General features: G+C 35.2%; 1 protein-coding gene across 1 annotated transcript in view; it reads right to left on the reverse strand.

The window, feature by feature from the left end:
• LOC110694474 (U3 small nucleolar RNA-associated protein 21 homolog) overlaps positions 1-13,913 on the reverse strand; it is a 31,871-nt gene extending 17,958 nt beyond the window's left edge. The window contains exons 1-7 of the mRNA XM_021871650.1: positions 13,493-13,913; positions 13,359-13,386; positions 11,068-11,168; positions 10,108-10,311; positions 8,392-8,635; positions 4,554-4,729; positions 1,386-1,468 (exon numbers count right to left, since the gene is read on the reverse strand). Of these exons, the coding sequence (XP_021727342.1) occupies positions 1,386-1,468; positions 4,554-4,729; positions 8,392-8,635; positions 10,108-10,311; positions 11,068-11,168; positions 13,359-13,386; positions 13,493-13,657 (1,001 nt within the window). The 5' untranslated portion in view covers positions 13,658-13,913. The remainder of the gene's footprint in view (positions 1-1,385; positions 1,469-4,553; positions 4,730-8,391; positions 8,636-10,107; positions 10,312-11,067; positions 11,169-13,358; positions 13,387-13,492) is intronic.
• Between the last annotated feature and the right edge of the window lie 640 nt (positions 13,914-14,553).

The following is a 14,553-nucleotide window of genomic DNA, read 5'->3' on the forward strand; positions in this document are numbered from 1 at the left end:
CATACTCCTCTCTCGATCCCTTTCATATATATGGGAGGGATCCGATGAGAATGGATTCATATGTGAGAACTCATACTTATATGAGAACGGATCTAAAATTTAGAACATATGAGTAAAAATTTAGAACACATGATTAAATATTTAGAACATATGAATAAAACTTTAGAACATCTGCGCAATTAATAATTTAGAACATCTAATTTCAAATTCAGTTATTGTTATAAAATTTTTAAAATCTTATTTAAGATTTAGAACATGTGAGTAAAAATATAGAACATTTGATTTAAGATTTAGAACATGTGAGTAAAATTTTAGAATAACTGATTTAAAATTTAGAACGTACGAGTAAACATTTAGAACATATGAGTAAAATTTAAAACATATGAGTAATAATTTAGAACACAATTTTTGAATCATATAAGTTAAATTTAGAACAAATAACTTAAGATTTAGAACATGTGAGTAATAATTTAGAACATACGAGTAAAAATTTGGAACATGAGTGTTCTCACATATGAAAGAGTTCTCACATATAAGAGGGGTTCTCACGAGAGCCTTCCCCTATAAAAAATCAATTATATCAAGCGACCATAACCCAAAAAAATCTATTTGACTATCATCTAAAGAGATATGATCAGCTCTTATCAAATGAATAAAGATCAGCTCTTCCTAGTTTTAACTTTTAACAAGTTCCAAGAATTGAGTAGAAGCCCTCTGATTCTTTGCTTGCAATTTAGCCTCGAAATCTATATTAACCCACTTGGAAGTCCCCAAAAGAAATTTTTTGAAATCCTTAATCTCTACAATGGACTTTCAGATTTATTCTTAAAACAAAAGAGGGACAAAACCAAGACCAAGTTTGTATTGAAGCTTTTCTACTTCTCTTTAAGTGTGATACCCTACCTGCTAGTTATCCCAACCCAGAAGAACATGGGTGGAGGAGCTAGTTTTACAGGCACAATTAACATCGTCTGAACATTTTCTCCATTGCCATAGAACAAATAGAAATAGCTTCCTCTCCTAAATAAGGCCTTCTCTAAGGGAGTTTGAGTTACCCTCTTAACCAAAGGGTATACTTGGAAATTTTTAAATCATAAGAGAGATTGGCGGCATAATTTACACAAACCTCATACTTGGTAATTATAAAGTAATTCTCTGATGTGAAAGAGGTAGTTTTTTACAATTACTCTCTTACAGTTTTACATAAATGTTACATTGAAATTTACTACACCCTTTAATTCTCTAAGTGAAGGGCAATATGAATTTTTAAAGTAACAACTACATTACAGCGTGCAAAAAATAAATAGCGTATGATAAAGTGCAAAATCAATGATCTAGAAAAGTTCTGCAAACATCTAAAATTTTTATTATATATAACACTCTACCTTATACAAAGTGGAGGTGCACTATGTCCATTTCGTAATCGTAAAAGACGAGGATCCCCATCGCTAGTATCGAATATCCACATCTGGCAAATGAGAGAAAGGGAGAATTTAAAGCAGAATAAACAGTCTGTAAATCAAGAAACAGCTTTTATATGTTCAAAATGAAGCATGAAAATCAAAAGCAGATCTTAATTGCACCCTGCCCAACATCAGCATAGAATGTTATCAGGTTCATGCCACAACACCCACAATATTATTCCACAATAACACTTTATTGTCCATTTTCAGTAAAATTTCAAGCAAGACTTTTTAAAACTTCTACAATGACTCAATCTTTGTATACATTAGCCAAAGAACATAGTGACGCCAACGGGCATCTTGGATTAATTAAAATGAAGAATAATTCTTACAAAGGTAAAGAAGGATTTCTACAAAAGAGGTATAACAGTAAATAGAAGAAATACTACCTCCTCTTTCTTTTGTTATACCCACTTTTCATGAAAATTTTATATACACCTGGTTGCAAGGTGCACCCAAGGGTAATTCAGCTCATTTAATTATTAATTTTTTGCTCATTTCAAAATTTAAAAAGAGCAAGAAAAACACCTTTGAGTGCACCTACCTCAATGCGCACCTTTCTAAACAACAAAAAAAAAAAAAAAAAAAAAAAAAAAAAAAAAAAAAAAAACTATGTGCAATTGGGTGTATATAAAAGGTTATACATTTTTCATATTAGGGTGATTTTTTTTTATGTTCTACCCAATATTACTTTCTCCTTTTAGATAAAACAAAAAAAAAAAAAAAAAAAAAAAAAAAGAATCCTTTACCGACTTACCCCTCTTACCCCACAATCTATCAACCTTTAAACTCTCTTACTCTACCTATCTTTTTCTCACAACCAGTCACCTTTTGAATCCATCTCTCTTATTTTAACCACATTTATCTTGCACCATCCACCTCTTTCAAAAATTCTTCGGTTTACGAATCTACAGTGAGTTGAAAAAAAAAGAAAAAAAAGAAAGAAAAGAAAACAGAGATAGTGGTTAAAATGGGCCATTTGTCAAATATAAACTGCTTTTACGTCCTCAAAATTAGATCAATGTGTGGAGCTATAAGGAAAAAAAATCAATGATTTCAACAATATTCATGAGACAGAGGTTATAAGAGAATACGTTAAACAGAAAGATCAACATCCACTATATTCCACACTACAAAATTAATTGATCTCATTGACTACACGTTCATCTAGCACCAACCTAATGCATTTATTTCACATAACATGATACATTCCTACGAGCCTATAACAATTGTAATCAATAACCACCCTGTTGATATGACAGCCAAATACCTTTGAATGCAGAGGAAGATGAGGCAAAAATATATCCAACAGGTATTCCCTCTTTCACACTCTGATAGGCCACATTTCTATTTTGACACATAAAAAAATAGGCCACTCTTTAAACCTAGTAAGTCAAATTATGACATTTGAAACATATTATCAAAATAAGATGATTGTTCTCAGCTAAATAAATCATCAAGGTAATTACAGCATTTCTAGCCAATTCTAGTCTTGTGGAGTGTCAACGATTAGGGAGAGGTAGCATGGGTAGAGCTTAAGTAGAGGTAATTGATTCAAACAAAAAAAAAAATCCATGTACCGTTAAAAATGAGGAAAAATTGTCAAAAATAATAAAAACTTTGAGCGGTCTTCAAAAAACAAGTCAATCTTTTGATTATTTCTAAATAATACAAAATTTGGGGAGTATCCGCTTTAAACAAGTTATAACCGGTTGGCGACTTGAGTATCAGGTATATGGGACACGTGTCATAATTTTATTGGTTTGACAATTTAACTTGAATTTATTTTAATTTAATTAATGTTTATAATTTTTAAAAGATATAAAATAATATTTATTATTATTATTAATAATATACCATCCCCGACTGCCAGCCACCACAAAAACCCACAAATCCCCCATCAAAACCCCCAACCGCCTCTTCCCCCACCCCCAAAATCCTAGCGGCTAGGGTTGTCGACAGATGGGGAAGGAGCGTTTGGGGGTTTCGATGGTGGGGAACAGGAGGTTTGTGGGTTTTAGTGGGGAGGGAGAGGGATTTCGTTGATGGTGGTTCGGGGGAGGGGAAATGGGTTTCGATGATGGTGGTTCGAGGGCGAGGGAGGGCGACGACAAGGTAGGAATAGGCGGCGGCCGGCGACCAGGTTGGGTAGCTGGGCTGGCGCCGCGAGGGGAGGGGAGTTATTGGTGGAGTCGCCGGTGGAGGAGGGGTGGCTGGTGGTGAAGAAGGGATGTTTTTTTTTTATAATTATTTTTTAAAATTATTTTAATTGTTAATCAACTATGATTAAATCTTTACTTAGGAGTTAATTAAATTCTGAAACGAATTTATATAAAAAAAAAATAAAAAAAGTTAACCGGTTATATAGGTTGTAGGTAAAATATCCCATTTAAAGCGGATGCTCCCCAAAATTTGTATTATTCAAATATAATTAAAAGTTTGACTTGTTTTTGGCGGACCGCCCAAAGTTTGTATTATTTTTGATAATTTTTCCTAAAAATGATGATTATACGAAATTTAAATGCCGGAATCCAAAACACATAGGCAGGATCAGATATTAAAGGTTCTTCTAACAGCAACCTCAAGATTTTACATATAATCTTAATCATTGTTATATTTTAAATAGAGATCTAACATTCCATCAGGTTGACAGCCAATACCTTGCAAAGTTAAAACAGAACAAAAAATGTTAGAGCGAGGAAATTATTGAAAGGAAACTAGGGCAGTATCTAAAAATATTGGGAAAAGTAGGATTGACACATTAAATTTCAATACAATTCAGGTGCCAACATGAAAAAGACTCAAGAAGGGCCTAAGTCAGTTTCACATAACCTCAGCATACACACACACACACACACACAAATAAGGCACATCAAGTTCAAGGGGCTTGAATATTGCTCCTTTGACTGACCACGACCTAGATCTCTACAAATATCCAAGAGTCCTTTTATTTAAGACCCTAGTTCTTTACACATAACCATTTCCATGTATTTTGACATTTGACAAGCCAATAATAGATGTATAAAGAAGTCAAAGAAGCCACGCAAAGCCAGGTGTAGAGAAGTCAAAAAATTTAGAAAATTGCCTTACTTTTATCGAGTTGTCAGCTGAAGCACTCATCAGCACAGGCTCATTTGCAAAGAAGTGGAGTGAAATAATTGCACCGTCATGAGCATCTTTTATAACTGACTGAAGCCTTCTTTTCTCAAGATTCCATATGCTAATGACACCAGAAGAGCCTCCAGAAGCTAAAAGAGGCTGTCCATCTGTAACACAATTTTTTTTTTTAGCTAATGACGCAGAAAGATAACAGAAAATGAACTTGTATAATCCTTGATAAAACAGATAGCTTCTAATTATAAAGCTTTTTATTCCCAGCAGATAACTAAAACTTTGAGAGCCTACGGAAGATTATACCAATTAGTTTGATGATACATGTTCTCCCAAATTTCAAGATCAAGAAACTCAGTCGGATCTTCCCAACTTCCTAAATGGACAATCTACAGGATGCGGTATATTAACATCAAAAAAAAAATGATAATATATGAGTACCCTTTGTTACCTATAATATGTTGAGTAGTACACCAACTAGCCTCTTCAAATATACAGCTATATTTCCTTAACTACCCAGTGTAACTACAACAGATGACACTATAAAAAAAATTGCATAATTATCAATCATTTCAAGGTCTGTAAAGGCCCTTAAACAAACAGATATAAGTCTGTAAAGCTTTTGCATAAAAGAGGCTTGTGATAGTGCAATTTTTTTCATGATGCAATGTTTACGTGAAAACATTACAAAATATGTTACTATGAGGTAATATTAAAATAAAAACAAAGAAATGCACGAAACAAAAGGTGTTGCTTGCAAACATGTTATTAAAGAAGACTTCTACAAGAAGTATGCAATCGCGTAGTTGATTGCTTATTAAAAGGGATTAAATTACAGTTCTAGAGCAGTTGTCAATTCATTTCTGCAAGCCCTACAAAGAAATTTCAACAGGGCAAAAATGATATAGTTCATTTATTCATCACAATTTATAAGAGGTTGGTTACAATCACCGCATATTCTTTGGCACCATAATCATTTCAGTTCTGCATAAAAGTACAAATGCAAAATATTCAGAAATAATCAACCAAGTACAAGACATTAGTTACTTGGAGGATTTTCTTCCATGCATGACATGAGCTGAAAGCAAGGGCTTATAAATTACACACATGCACAAATAAAGCACCTTAGTTGTAAAAGCAAAAAGGTGCAAAAGGTCCTCGAAGCCTAGGTATGAGGCAAAGACACATGCCTTCCATAAAACAAGTCTTAATATATGAGAATAACTTTTTTAAAAAGTCAAAATAAGTTAGAGAAAAGGTGGGGAGACCAAGTTATTAGTTCAGTCAACAGTCAATAAGTGTGGGCACTTTACCAGCACAGAAAATAAATAAATAAATAAATAAATAAAAACCCCACAAAGAGGAACAACAGAATTTTGAGATTTAGAAAAAATGTAAAAGCAGAAAAGGTTAAACACATCCATGTGAAGATATCAAAGATTTTTACGAGTTTTGGACAAACATGTAAATCTTAATATTATAAAACCACAACATTCTTCTTCAGTGACTATCAATCAAAGCCTTAATCCCATAAGTGGGGTCAGCTACATAAACCAAAAGTGATTATTCTGTGTAGTCATTGACAAAAATCTTCCTTCTCCCTAACTCACCGATCAAATGCCTCATCCTCATGCAAATCCATATATTTCATATCCTTCCTAACTCCTTCCAACCAAATCATTTTCGGTCTCCCTTTCCCTCATTTAACCCCTCCATGATCCCACTCCTCCACTCTTTGCACCGGTGCACCCTCGGGTCTCCGTCTTACATGCCCAAACCACGCAGGCAATTTTCCCTTAGTTTGTCTGAATGTCTGTCACACCTGCTTTCTTGCGAATAACCTCATTTCTGATTCTATCTCTTAGAGTATTCCCACACATCCAACATTCTTTTTCAGTGACTAACACGATCAATAATCAGCTTGCTTGATGATGTCGCCCCATCTGGACAATCATATTCTAAAAAAAAATAACTTGAACTTTATCATTTCTTTTGCAGCCACTCACATGATTTTGAACTTCCGTTCATACTCCCAGAGATGAAAACACACACTTCAACCATACCATGCATCCACTTCACATATTGGCATCCCCCACTGGTGTATATATAAAAGATATACATTCTAACTACCCATGAGCCATATTTATGCATCCAATTCTTCTTACATTCCTAGTATATGCTAGCCAATGTCTATTTCAATATTTAGGAGAGGCACATCCGAATAGTGTATATTCAATAAAGTAAACACAACTTCTAACCCCACCCAACAACACATTACAAAGATCCTCCATGGGCTCCATCCATCTCATACATATATCCCTTTCACTAGCAATCTAGATCACTAGGCCAGTTGCCCTTTTCTTAGATAAGGGGAAATGTTAACAAACAAAAAAAAAAAAAAAGTATATAGTACATCCATAGAAGACAAGTGATCCTCAAAAAATATTCAATACAAGAAAATGGCAATGCCAACTACGAGTTACATCATCAAGGGAAGACCAAGAACAACCCCCCCCCCCCCAACAATAAAGTGGTACCATAATGAAAGGAGGAAAGCCACTCTAAAGCTCAAATCATGTTCATCTATAGCAGAAAATCTATCAATCTACTTGAGCCATAAAACACAAAGAATAGTAAGGCCTACTTAATTTACAAAGTCAAGGTATTACCTTACTTGTGGTTTTGACGAATAAAAATGCTCATGTTCAGATGTCCTAAAGAGACTAATCATAGACTACCATGCATGCTAGCAAGTTTAACTCATAAGTCATCTAATAGAGGATTTAACCAATAGTGTTTTGGTACAATAGGAGCAATAAAATGCAAGACTTAGCATTGAGATCATCTAATTACCATTTTGGACAGTAAAAATGGATTAATAAATAGAAGGATAGTCACTTTCACACTAGGTTATGTAAATATCTTTTCTTAATAAGCCACCATGTTCTAAATTCACAAGACAGCATCCATAAAAAAATCACAACAGTCACCAACCCATTAAGAGTTGTACAAATATATACTCAGTAATGAAGAAATATACACATAAGACAAATATAGATTCATATTTTGTCATTCGGAAATGTTATAAATTGCTCATATTGTTAAGAAATTAAAATCAGTAAACATATGTTTTCAAGGTGTAAATTAAAAAAGGTTCCAATACTGGATTATTCTATTTGCTTTCTTATCCCTAAAGAGAGACAAGACAAAAGTGGTGGTGTACTTTTCTCTCTAGATTACAATAATATAAAGCAAATATTTCCAATTAGTAAAATGATGCCTCAACAGCAGGCAGCAACAATGCACAACAGGACACCTACAATATAACACTTCCACAACATTGAATGACACTGCAACCACAATCATGATTTCTTACGATTGAAAAACAAATTAGTATCCACAACAATGAATACAAGTTTGGTTTCAATCATGACAATAAGATGACATAACTTCAGCAGCAAATACCTACCAAAAGTTGTAAAAGCGCTTCACAAGTTAACCAAACTAAACATAAGTGAGACATCGAGATTGATGCATCTTGTCAAGCCAAAGGCCAACAGCTTAAATTAAACTGGAAATTTAATGTAGCATTGGCCACCTTTACCAAAGAGAGAGAGCATGTCAAAGAAGCTCAAGACAACTTCCCAGAAAAAAAAATGATGACTAAAGAATTCACACAATCACGTAACTATGAATGAGCTGCTAAAAAGGTTTCCTTATAAGATATAGATGATCATAAAAATTCAAGATGACCTTATAAATTTTTTTAAGCTGCATTCACATAAAAAAAATTAACCAAATATTCCATAACTCTTACCTGTGCTAAAAGATAGTGCAGTCACAGCACCTCGCATAGAATGTGTGAATGTGACAAGCTCTTCGTCATAACGTATATTATGGACATGGATCTTCCCATCAGCACAACCCACAGCAACAACATCTAGTGCTGGAGATGAGACACAACAAGATATGGGAGAATCCCATCCCTTAAAATCATAAAGCTTTTTCTTAGTGTTAACATTCCAAATCTGCAAATTTCCTTCTTGGCTACCAAAAATAATCTGGGAAAAAAAAAACAGAACTTCAAAAGCTCTCCAACAGAACTAAGACATGAGTAATAAAAGATATTGTCCAAGTACCATTTGGTTCGTAAAAGGGAAAGGGTAAGAGTTTAAAAAAGGGAATCAAGGAGAATTGAAAACAATTGCCTTTAATATCATGTGTTGTTTTGGATACTTATTTTTCCTTAAACATCATCATTTTTCCTCTCACCGGTCACCACCAACCTCCCTCACTAACCGGCATCTCCCTCCTGTCTCTCTCCCTCCTTCCCTCACTGCCTTCCCTCCTTCACATTCACTCCCCACCATCGTCACCGACCCTCCCTGCCGCCACACCGCCATTCCTTCTCTCTTTCTTCTCCATCACCACCATGGTTATATTTGAGTTTGAAAGGTTGGTCGTTTAAAACTATAATTGATGACATGAACAGGTTTGTTTTTATTTTTACTTATAAATTTTTTTCGAATTTTTAGGGTTATTACTTTTTGGGTGAATGTTGGTTGCTTTGAGTAGTGATGGGGCTTATTTCCGATGGTTTGGGGTGGGTTATGGGTGGGTGGATGGATGGATTGTGGAATCCGGGTGTGGGGTGGTTATGAGGGGTAGGACAATCTCAAGTGGGTGGGAGGGGTGACTTTGAGGTTTGTAAGGGTGGTTTTTGGATGGGCAGTGGTGGCTTGGGGAGATCGATAAGGGTAGGGGTGGCGGGTGAGGGTGGCGGTGGTGCTTGTGATTTGGTGTAAGCAAAGGTGGCGTCAATTTGGGGGACGGTGGTGGTGATTAGAGCTGATAATGAGCCAAGGTGCTCGTGAACTGATCATGCTCAGCTCGGTCAAAGCTTGAATAAGAGTCAGTTCGGATTCGGCTCGAGACTAAACGAGACGATACACGAGCCATGCTAAGCTCGGCTCGAAAAGCTCGCAAGAGGCTCAAATTATTTTTTTTAAATAAATATTATATGTTTTTTTACATTTAAATAGAGTTAATTAGTTAATAAGCATAATAACAACAACCCACTATTATACTTGGGTAGTTTGGGTAAGTTACGTGACATAGATTATGCATTTATGGGCCAAAATGAGCCTAATTTCAAAATCGAGCTTATAACGAGTCTGATTTCGAACTCAAGCCAATCACGAGCTGGAGCCGAGCTCAATTTTCAAGTCTCAACGGGCCACGAGCTCAAGCCGAGCCTTGAACCCGAACTCACGAGCTCGGGCTGCTCATTAACAGCCCTAGAGGTGATGGTGGTGCGATGGTGGACATGCATTGGTGTTAATGGGTGTGAAAGGGAATGCAAATATCATTGGGGGTGTGGGGTATTAAAATAGAGGAGTTAGGGATTATAAGAAGGTAAAGGGGTGAATAGAAATAGCATTACAAACAACAATTACCCCATACTAAAAGCCCCTTACTATATCAAATAAATCAACAAGGATAAAGGAGAGGCAATGACAGAGGATGTACGTACCTTATTCAAGTAAGTATCGGGATGAACAATACAAGTAGGAGAAAAATTTCCTTCCAAAACAATATGGCTAAGTGGCTCTAAATTTTGCTCAATTCCTTTAAAGGCCCATATAAACAAATGATGATCAACATCAACACTCAAGATGTGATCACCAAACAGATACAATAATTGGACCTTTGCCGTATGAGAGCTCCAAGTTGCAACCTACCAATCATAAATAATAAAATCAATTGAACATTAATTAACTCTTGGTATATCACATCATATAACTAATCACTAATATATAAAGATGTTAAGTCATGAGGCAGCGACACTTGGCGCTCCAACTTTTCGCCGTTGGCGTAAAATAATTATTATTATTATTATGACACTAATGATAGTAAAGAATTTTGGATAGATTTTTTAAAATAAAAAAGAGAGTTTAATAATCTTTATGCTTCCAATAAAAAAGTGTGGAGTATTTTGATAACTTAACCCACACTTGTTTCCCAAACTTAACTTACCTAATGGTGGTATAAATCGATCCAAACTTGACTCCCCTAAAAATAATCAGATTCAAAGTTGACCCAAGCCTATGAATGAACTGACTGAAATTAATCTAACCCAATAATTAACCAACCCTAACAAAACCTGAATTTATCTGTCATAATCCGCATTAAACCCGAATTGAACCAAACGAACCTGAATTTGAATTGAATCGTACCCGAACTACAACTGAAAGGGTAAATAACTTGTCATAACCCAAACCAGAACTTGATTTGGAGACATTGACCCAACTTGAACCTAGCCTGATTACACGAATTGACAGTTCTATACACATAACATAGTGTATGCTTATGCTATAAGGGCATATTTAATTCTTACATCAACAATAAACTAAGAACTACCAGACAGTATTACTAATATAGAAATGGAATCATAATAAAGGACACACTTAATACAGAGCCTCAAAATACAAACCTGATGAGCACGCTTAAACACTGCAATTTCATTCCCATAAGCTGCAAAAGTATAATCACGGTAGGAAGCAAGAGCCCGGATTTTCTTTGGAAGTTGAGGACCTTCAGTAATTTTGAAAAAAATAAAATAAATAAGATAAGAAAAGCATTAGAAAACCAGTGCTCAGCAAAGTGACAGCAACCAACAAGAGCATCAAAGATTCAAAGGTACTAAGAGAGTATGGCATACTAAGGATTGTGGACAGCTTTACCACATTCAATCTAGGGCCTAATCTCTTTTAAAAAGCTAATTAGTTCCATTATTACACATTTGAGTTTTTCACAACATTTATCTGGCCACAATAAGAGTCAGTTGAGGCGACTCACTGTATTAATCTCACATAGTACCAAATAACTACCAAAATCGGTACAAATTGTACTAAAATATGTGATTTTGGTACAAAAATATGCTTACTTGGTACTTTTATCAGAGAGGCGCTAGAAAATCCCCACTACAATACCACCAACATTACCACATTTGGGTGTCATGTCGTGTCGAATTGTCAAAAGATCCAACACGCGACACCCGACATACAGCGGGGTGTTGGGAAACAAAGGTGCTCAACTACTCATCCACACGAGAGTAATAGACTAACAATAATCAGCTCATATTACCAAGCAAAACACGAGTTCTCTCACACGGTCAAATCAACTAAACCCTACAGTTCATGCAGTAATAGTTTTTATTTCTTTTTGGATAATTTCATACAGTAATAGTAGTCAGCTCATGTAAAATCCAATACTACATATAGATCTGAGCAAGATGCCAAAAAACACATGTAGAGTTCGAACTAAGGCATGCCAGCTTGGTGAGCCTTAGTCACACACTGTTTAAACATAGCTAGAACACAATTTGACTGAATCCTAAACCAATTGAGTCTCAAATCAAATTAAATCAGACTGGCACCCAGTACATTACTCGTTATTTTAATTATTTTTTTTCCGATCATCAAATATATATACTAAGGTAGTAAGGTGTAAGATTTAGGGAATCAAGGTTGTTAGGACAAAGAGCACCAACACGTGTATATTGTAGTAACAAATTAAAATCAGGTGAGCACAAAGTAGAGGTGGAGGCCAATACCATAGAGTTAACACAAATTTACATAGTTCTTGGATGTGTATGCCAATTATTATAACCCCAAACAACAACTGGAACCACTACAAACAGATCTTGTAGCTGTTGGAGTCATATTATTGGCAGTACTGGTGCTTATATAGGAGATGTAATGAGGCACACCCAAAGAAGAGAAGAAGAAAAAAAAAGTGCATATCTTGGTCTACGATCCAAAGGTCTTTATTCATATAAGGGCCTAGTCGTCATTTGCACTCTTCAACCTGGCTTCAATTTATTTCTACTGACTTTGTTCCAACTAATTAAAGAAACCCTAACTTTCTTAGAATGAAAAGCAATTGGAATGTGAACTAATAAAAAGAAGGTGCATTATCACCAAGCTTTTATTATTAGATGCAGTTAACTGCAGTAATTAAACTTTTTATTCAGCATTTAAAGTATGCAAGTTTCAATTAATTTAAACAAGAAGAGAAAATTTCGCTCCTTACCTCCCCACTACTGTACTCAAACTCTAAGCAACTAAACAATACAATTTTCCTCACCAAAACATTTCAGCAAGCCTAGAGAGTAAAAACCAACAAAATGTCACTTTAATTGCCAAAAAAAAAAGAAAAAAAGCTACAATAAATAAAGTCGGTTGTTTCACATTGTAAATTCGTCATTTGTTTTATGAATCACCAAAAAAACAAGTATTAGCATCAACAATTATGTATAAGCCCGCTAACAATTTATATCTTCCAAGAGCAAATAAAACACAACACTTCAATTTCAGGTGTTACATATGACAGATTAGCTTTATGCCTTACTGCAAGAAATCAAAGATGCGACACATAATATGATATTCATGTATTCAGCCATTCAGGAATTAGCAAAAAAATAAATAAAATTATTAATTAAAAAAAAACCAACAAATTAAGACCTTTGCAAGAATTACATGAGCACCTTATTCTGAACAATTCACAAAAAAAAAAAAAAAAAAAAAAAAAAAAGACCTCTTAATTCATTTCATTTATCCTTCACCCCTTACAATCATATACACATAAAACCGAAAATTTCAAATACACCAATTTTCACAAAAGAATGAGAAAAAAACTATATTTATATAATCAATAATTCCAATAGCTATATAATAACCCAAAAGAAAAAGAGAAGTAATGATAGAAAAGATGTCCACTTACCAACTAGGACCAAATTAAGCTTAGCACACTGGCCACCAAAAAAAAGAAAAAAAAAAAAAAAGGAAAATTAGTTCTTCATTGAATAACATTAACAAAAAAAGAAGATAAAAAACAAAAGGGGGGAAAGTGAGTACGTTGTAAATTTGCCAAGCTTTTCCGACGCTAACAGTGACGAAAGTTTCAGTGCCAAGCCTTTGAACAGAGAAAGGAACAGAGCAAGTGATGTAGCCAATTGCTCTCAAGGGTTCAAAAATTCCTTGAGAAAGGGCAGCAGGCCCGTCTCTGAGGTCTGATTTCATCAAGTGCGATGTTGGGTGCGCTTCAATGGCTTCAACTGCGTTTCAGTGGAGAACGTTGAGTGCGCTTCAATGGAGAACTGAGAGACACAGGTAGGGTTGGAGGCCTTGGATTCAATGGGGGATATTTGATTCAATTATCAACTATTAAAACCCATGACCCGCCCGATTATAAATGGGTTAGATCCGTCTATGATAAATCAATAGGGCGAGTTCTATTATCAATCAATCAATTAAACTATATACTAAAAAACACAGTAACACTTTTTTTTTTTTTTTAATTCTCTTTAGGAAACAAATCTTAAAGTTGACAACTATATCACTCAAGTAAAAAATGGGTTTGACCATGATTGAATTGGAAAGCGACGCATACGATGTTGTGTATAACATTGAACAAGCAATTGATGTTTTATTATGAAGATATTAAGCGATTCAAGCATGGTTTTTCTTCTTTTAAGTTTAGTTGTTTCGGGTGTTCTTGGAGTCCCTCGGGAGAGTTACAATACTGAGTATGCGCGCCTGACGTCTGTACCTACAAAACCACGAAACTCCGGTTAGGTGGAGTTCCGCCTCCAACGATCAAGTTCGTATAATTCCAGATGGGTAAACGTGCAGAAAGTAAATGGGTTTTTCTCACTGATTCAGAGAGATTCCGCAATTAATATTGCTCGGGTTTTGTGTATGTATTTATGAATGTCAATAAATGAGGATGATTCCTATATTTATAGCAGATGGGAATCTGCTCCCCCATTGGGGGTTCAATGCCACGTGGCATCCTCTGAATGGATCCCTTTGGGCTTGTATGAGGGTGACATGTGTCAGGCCCTCATTGGGCTACGTGGCAGGGGTACTTTTACCCCAAACATTTGCCCCTCACAGGTGTGACGTGGCTTGCCACG

This window comes from Chenopodium quinoa, unplaced genomic scaffold (genome assembly GCF_001683475.1).
Source record: "Chenopodium quinoa cultivar QQ74 unplaced genomic scaffold, ASM168347v1, whole genome shotgun sequence".
NCBI classification, from domain to species: Eukaryota; Viridiplantae; Streptophyta; class Magnoliopsida; order Caryophyllales; family Amaranthaceae; genus Chenopodium; species Chenopodium quinoa.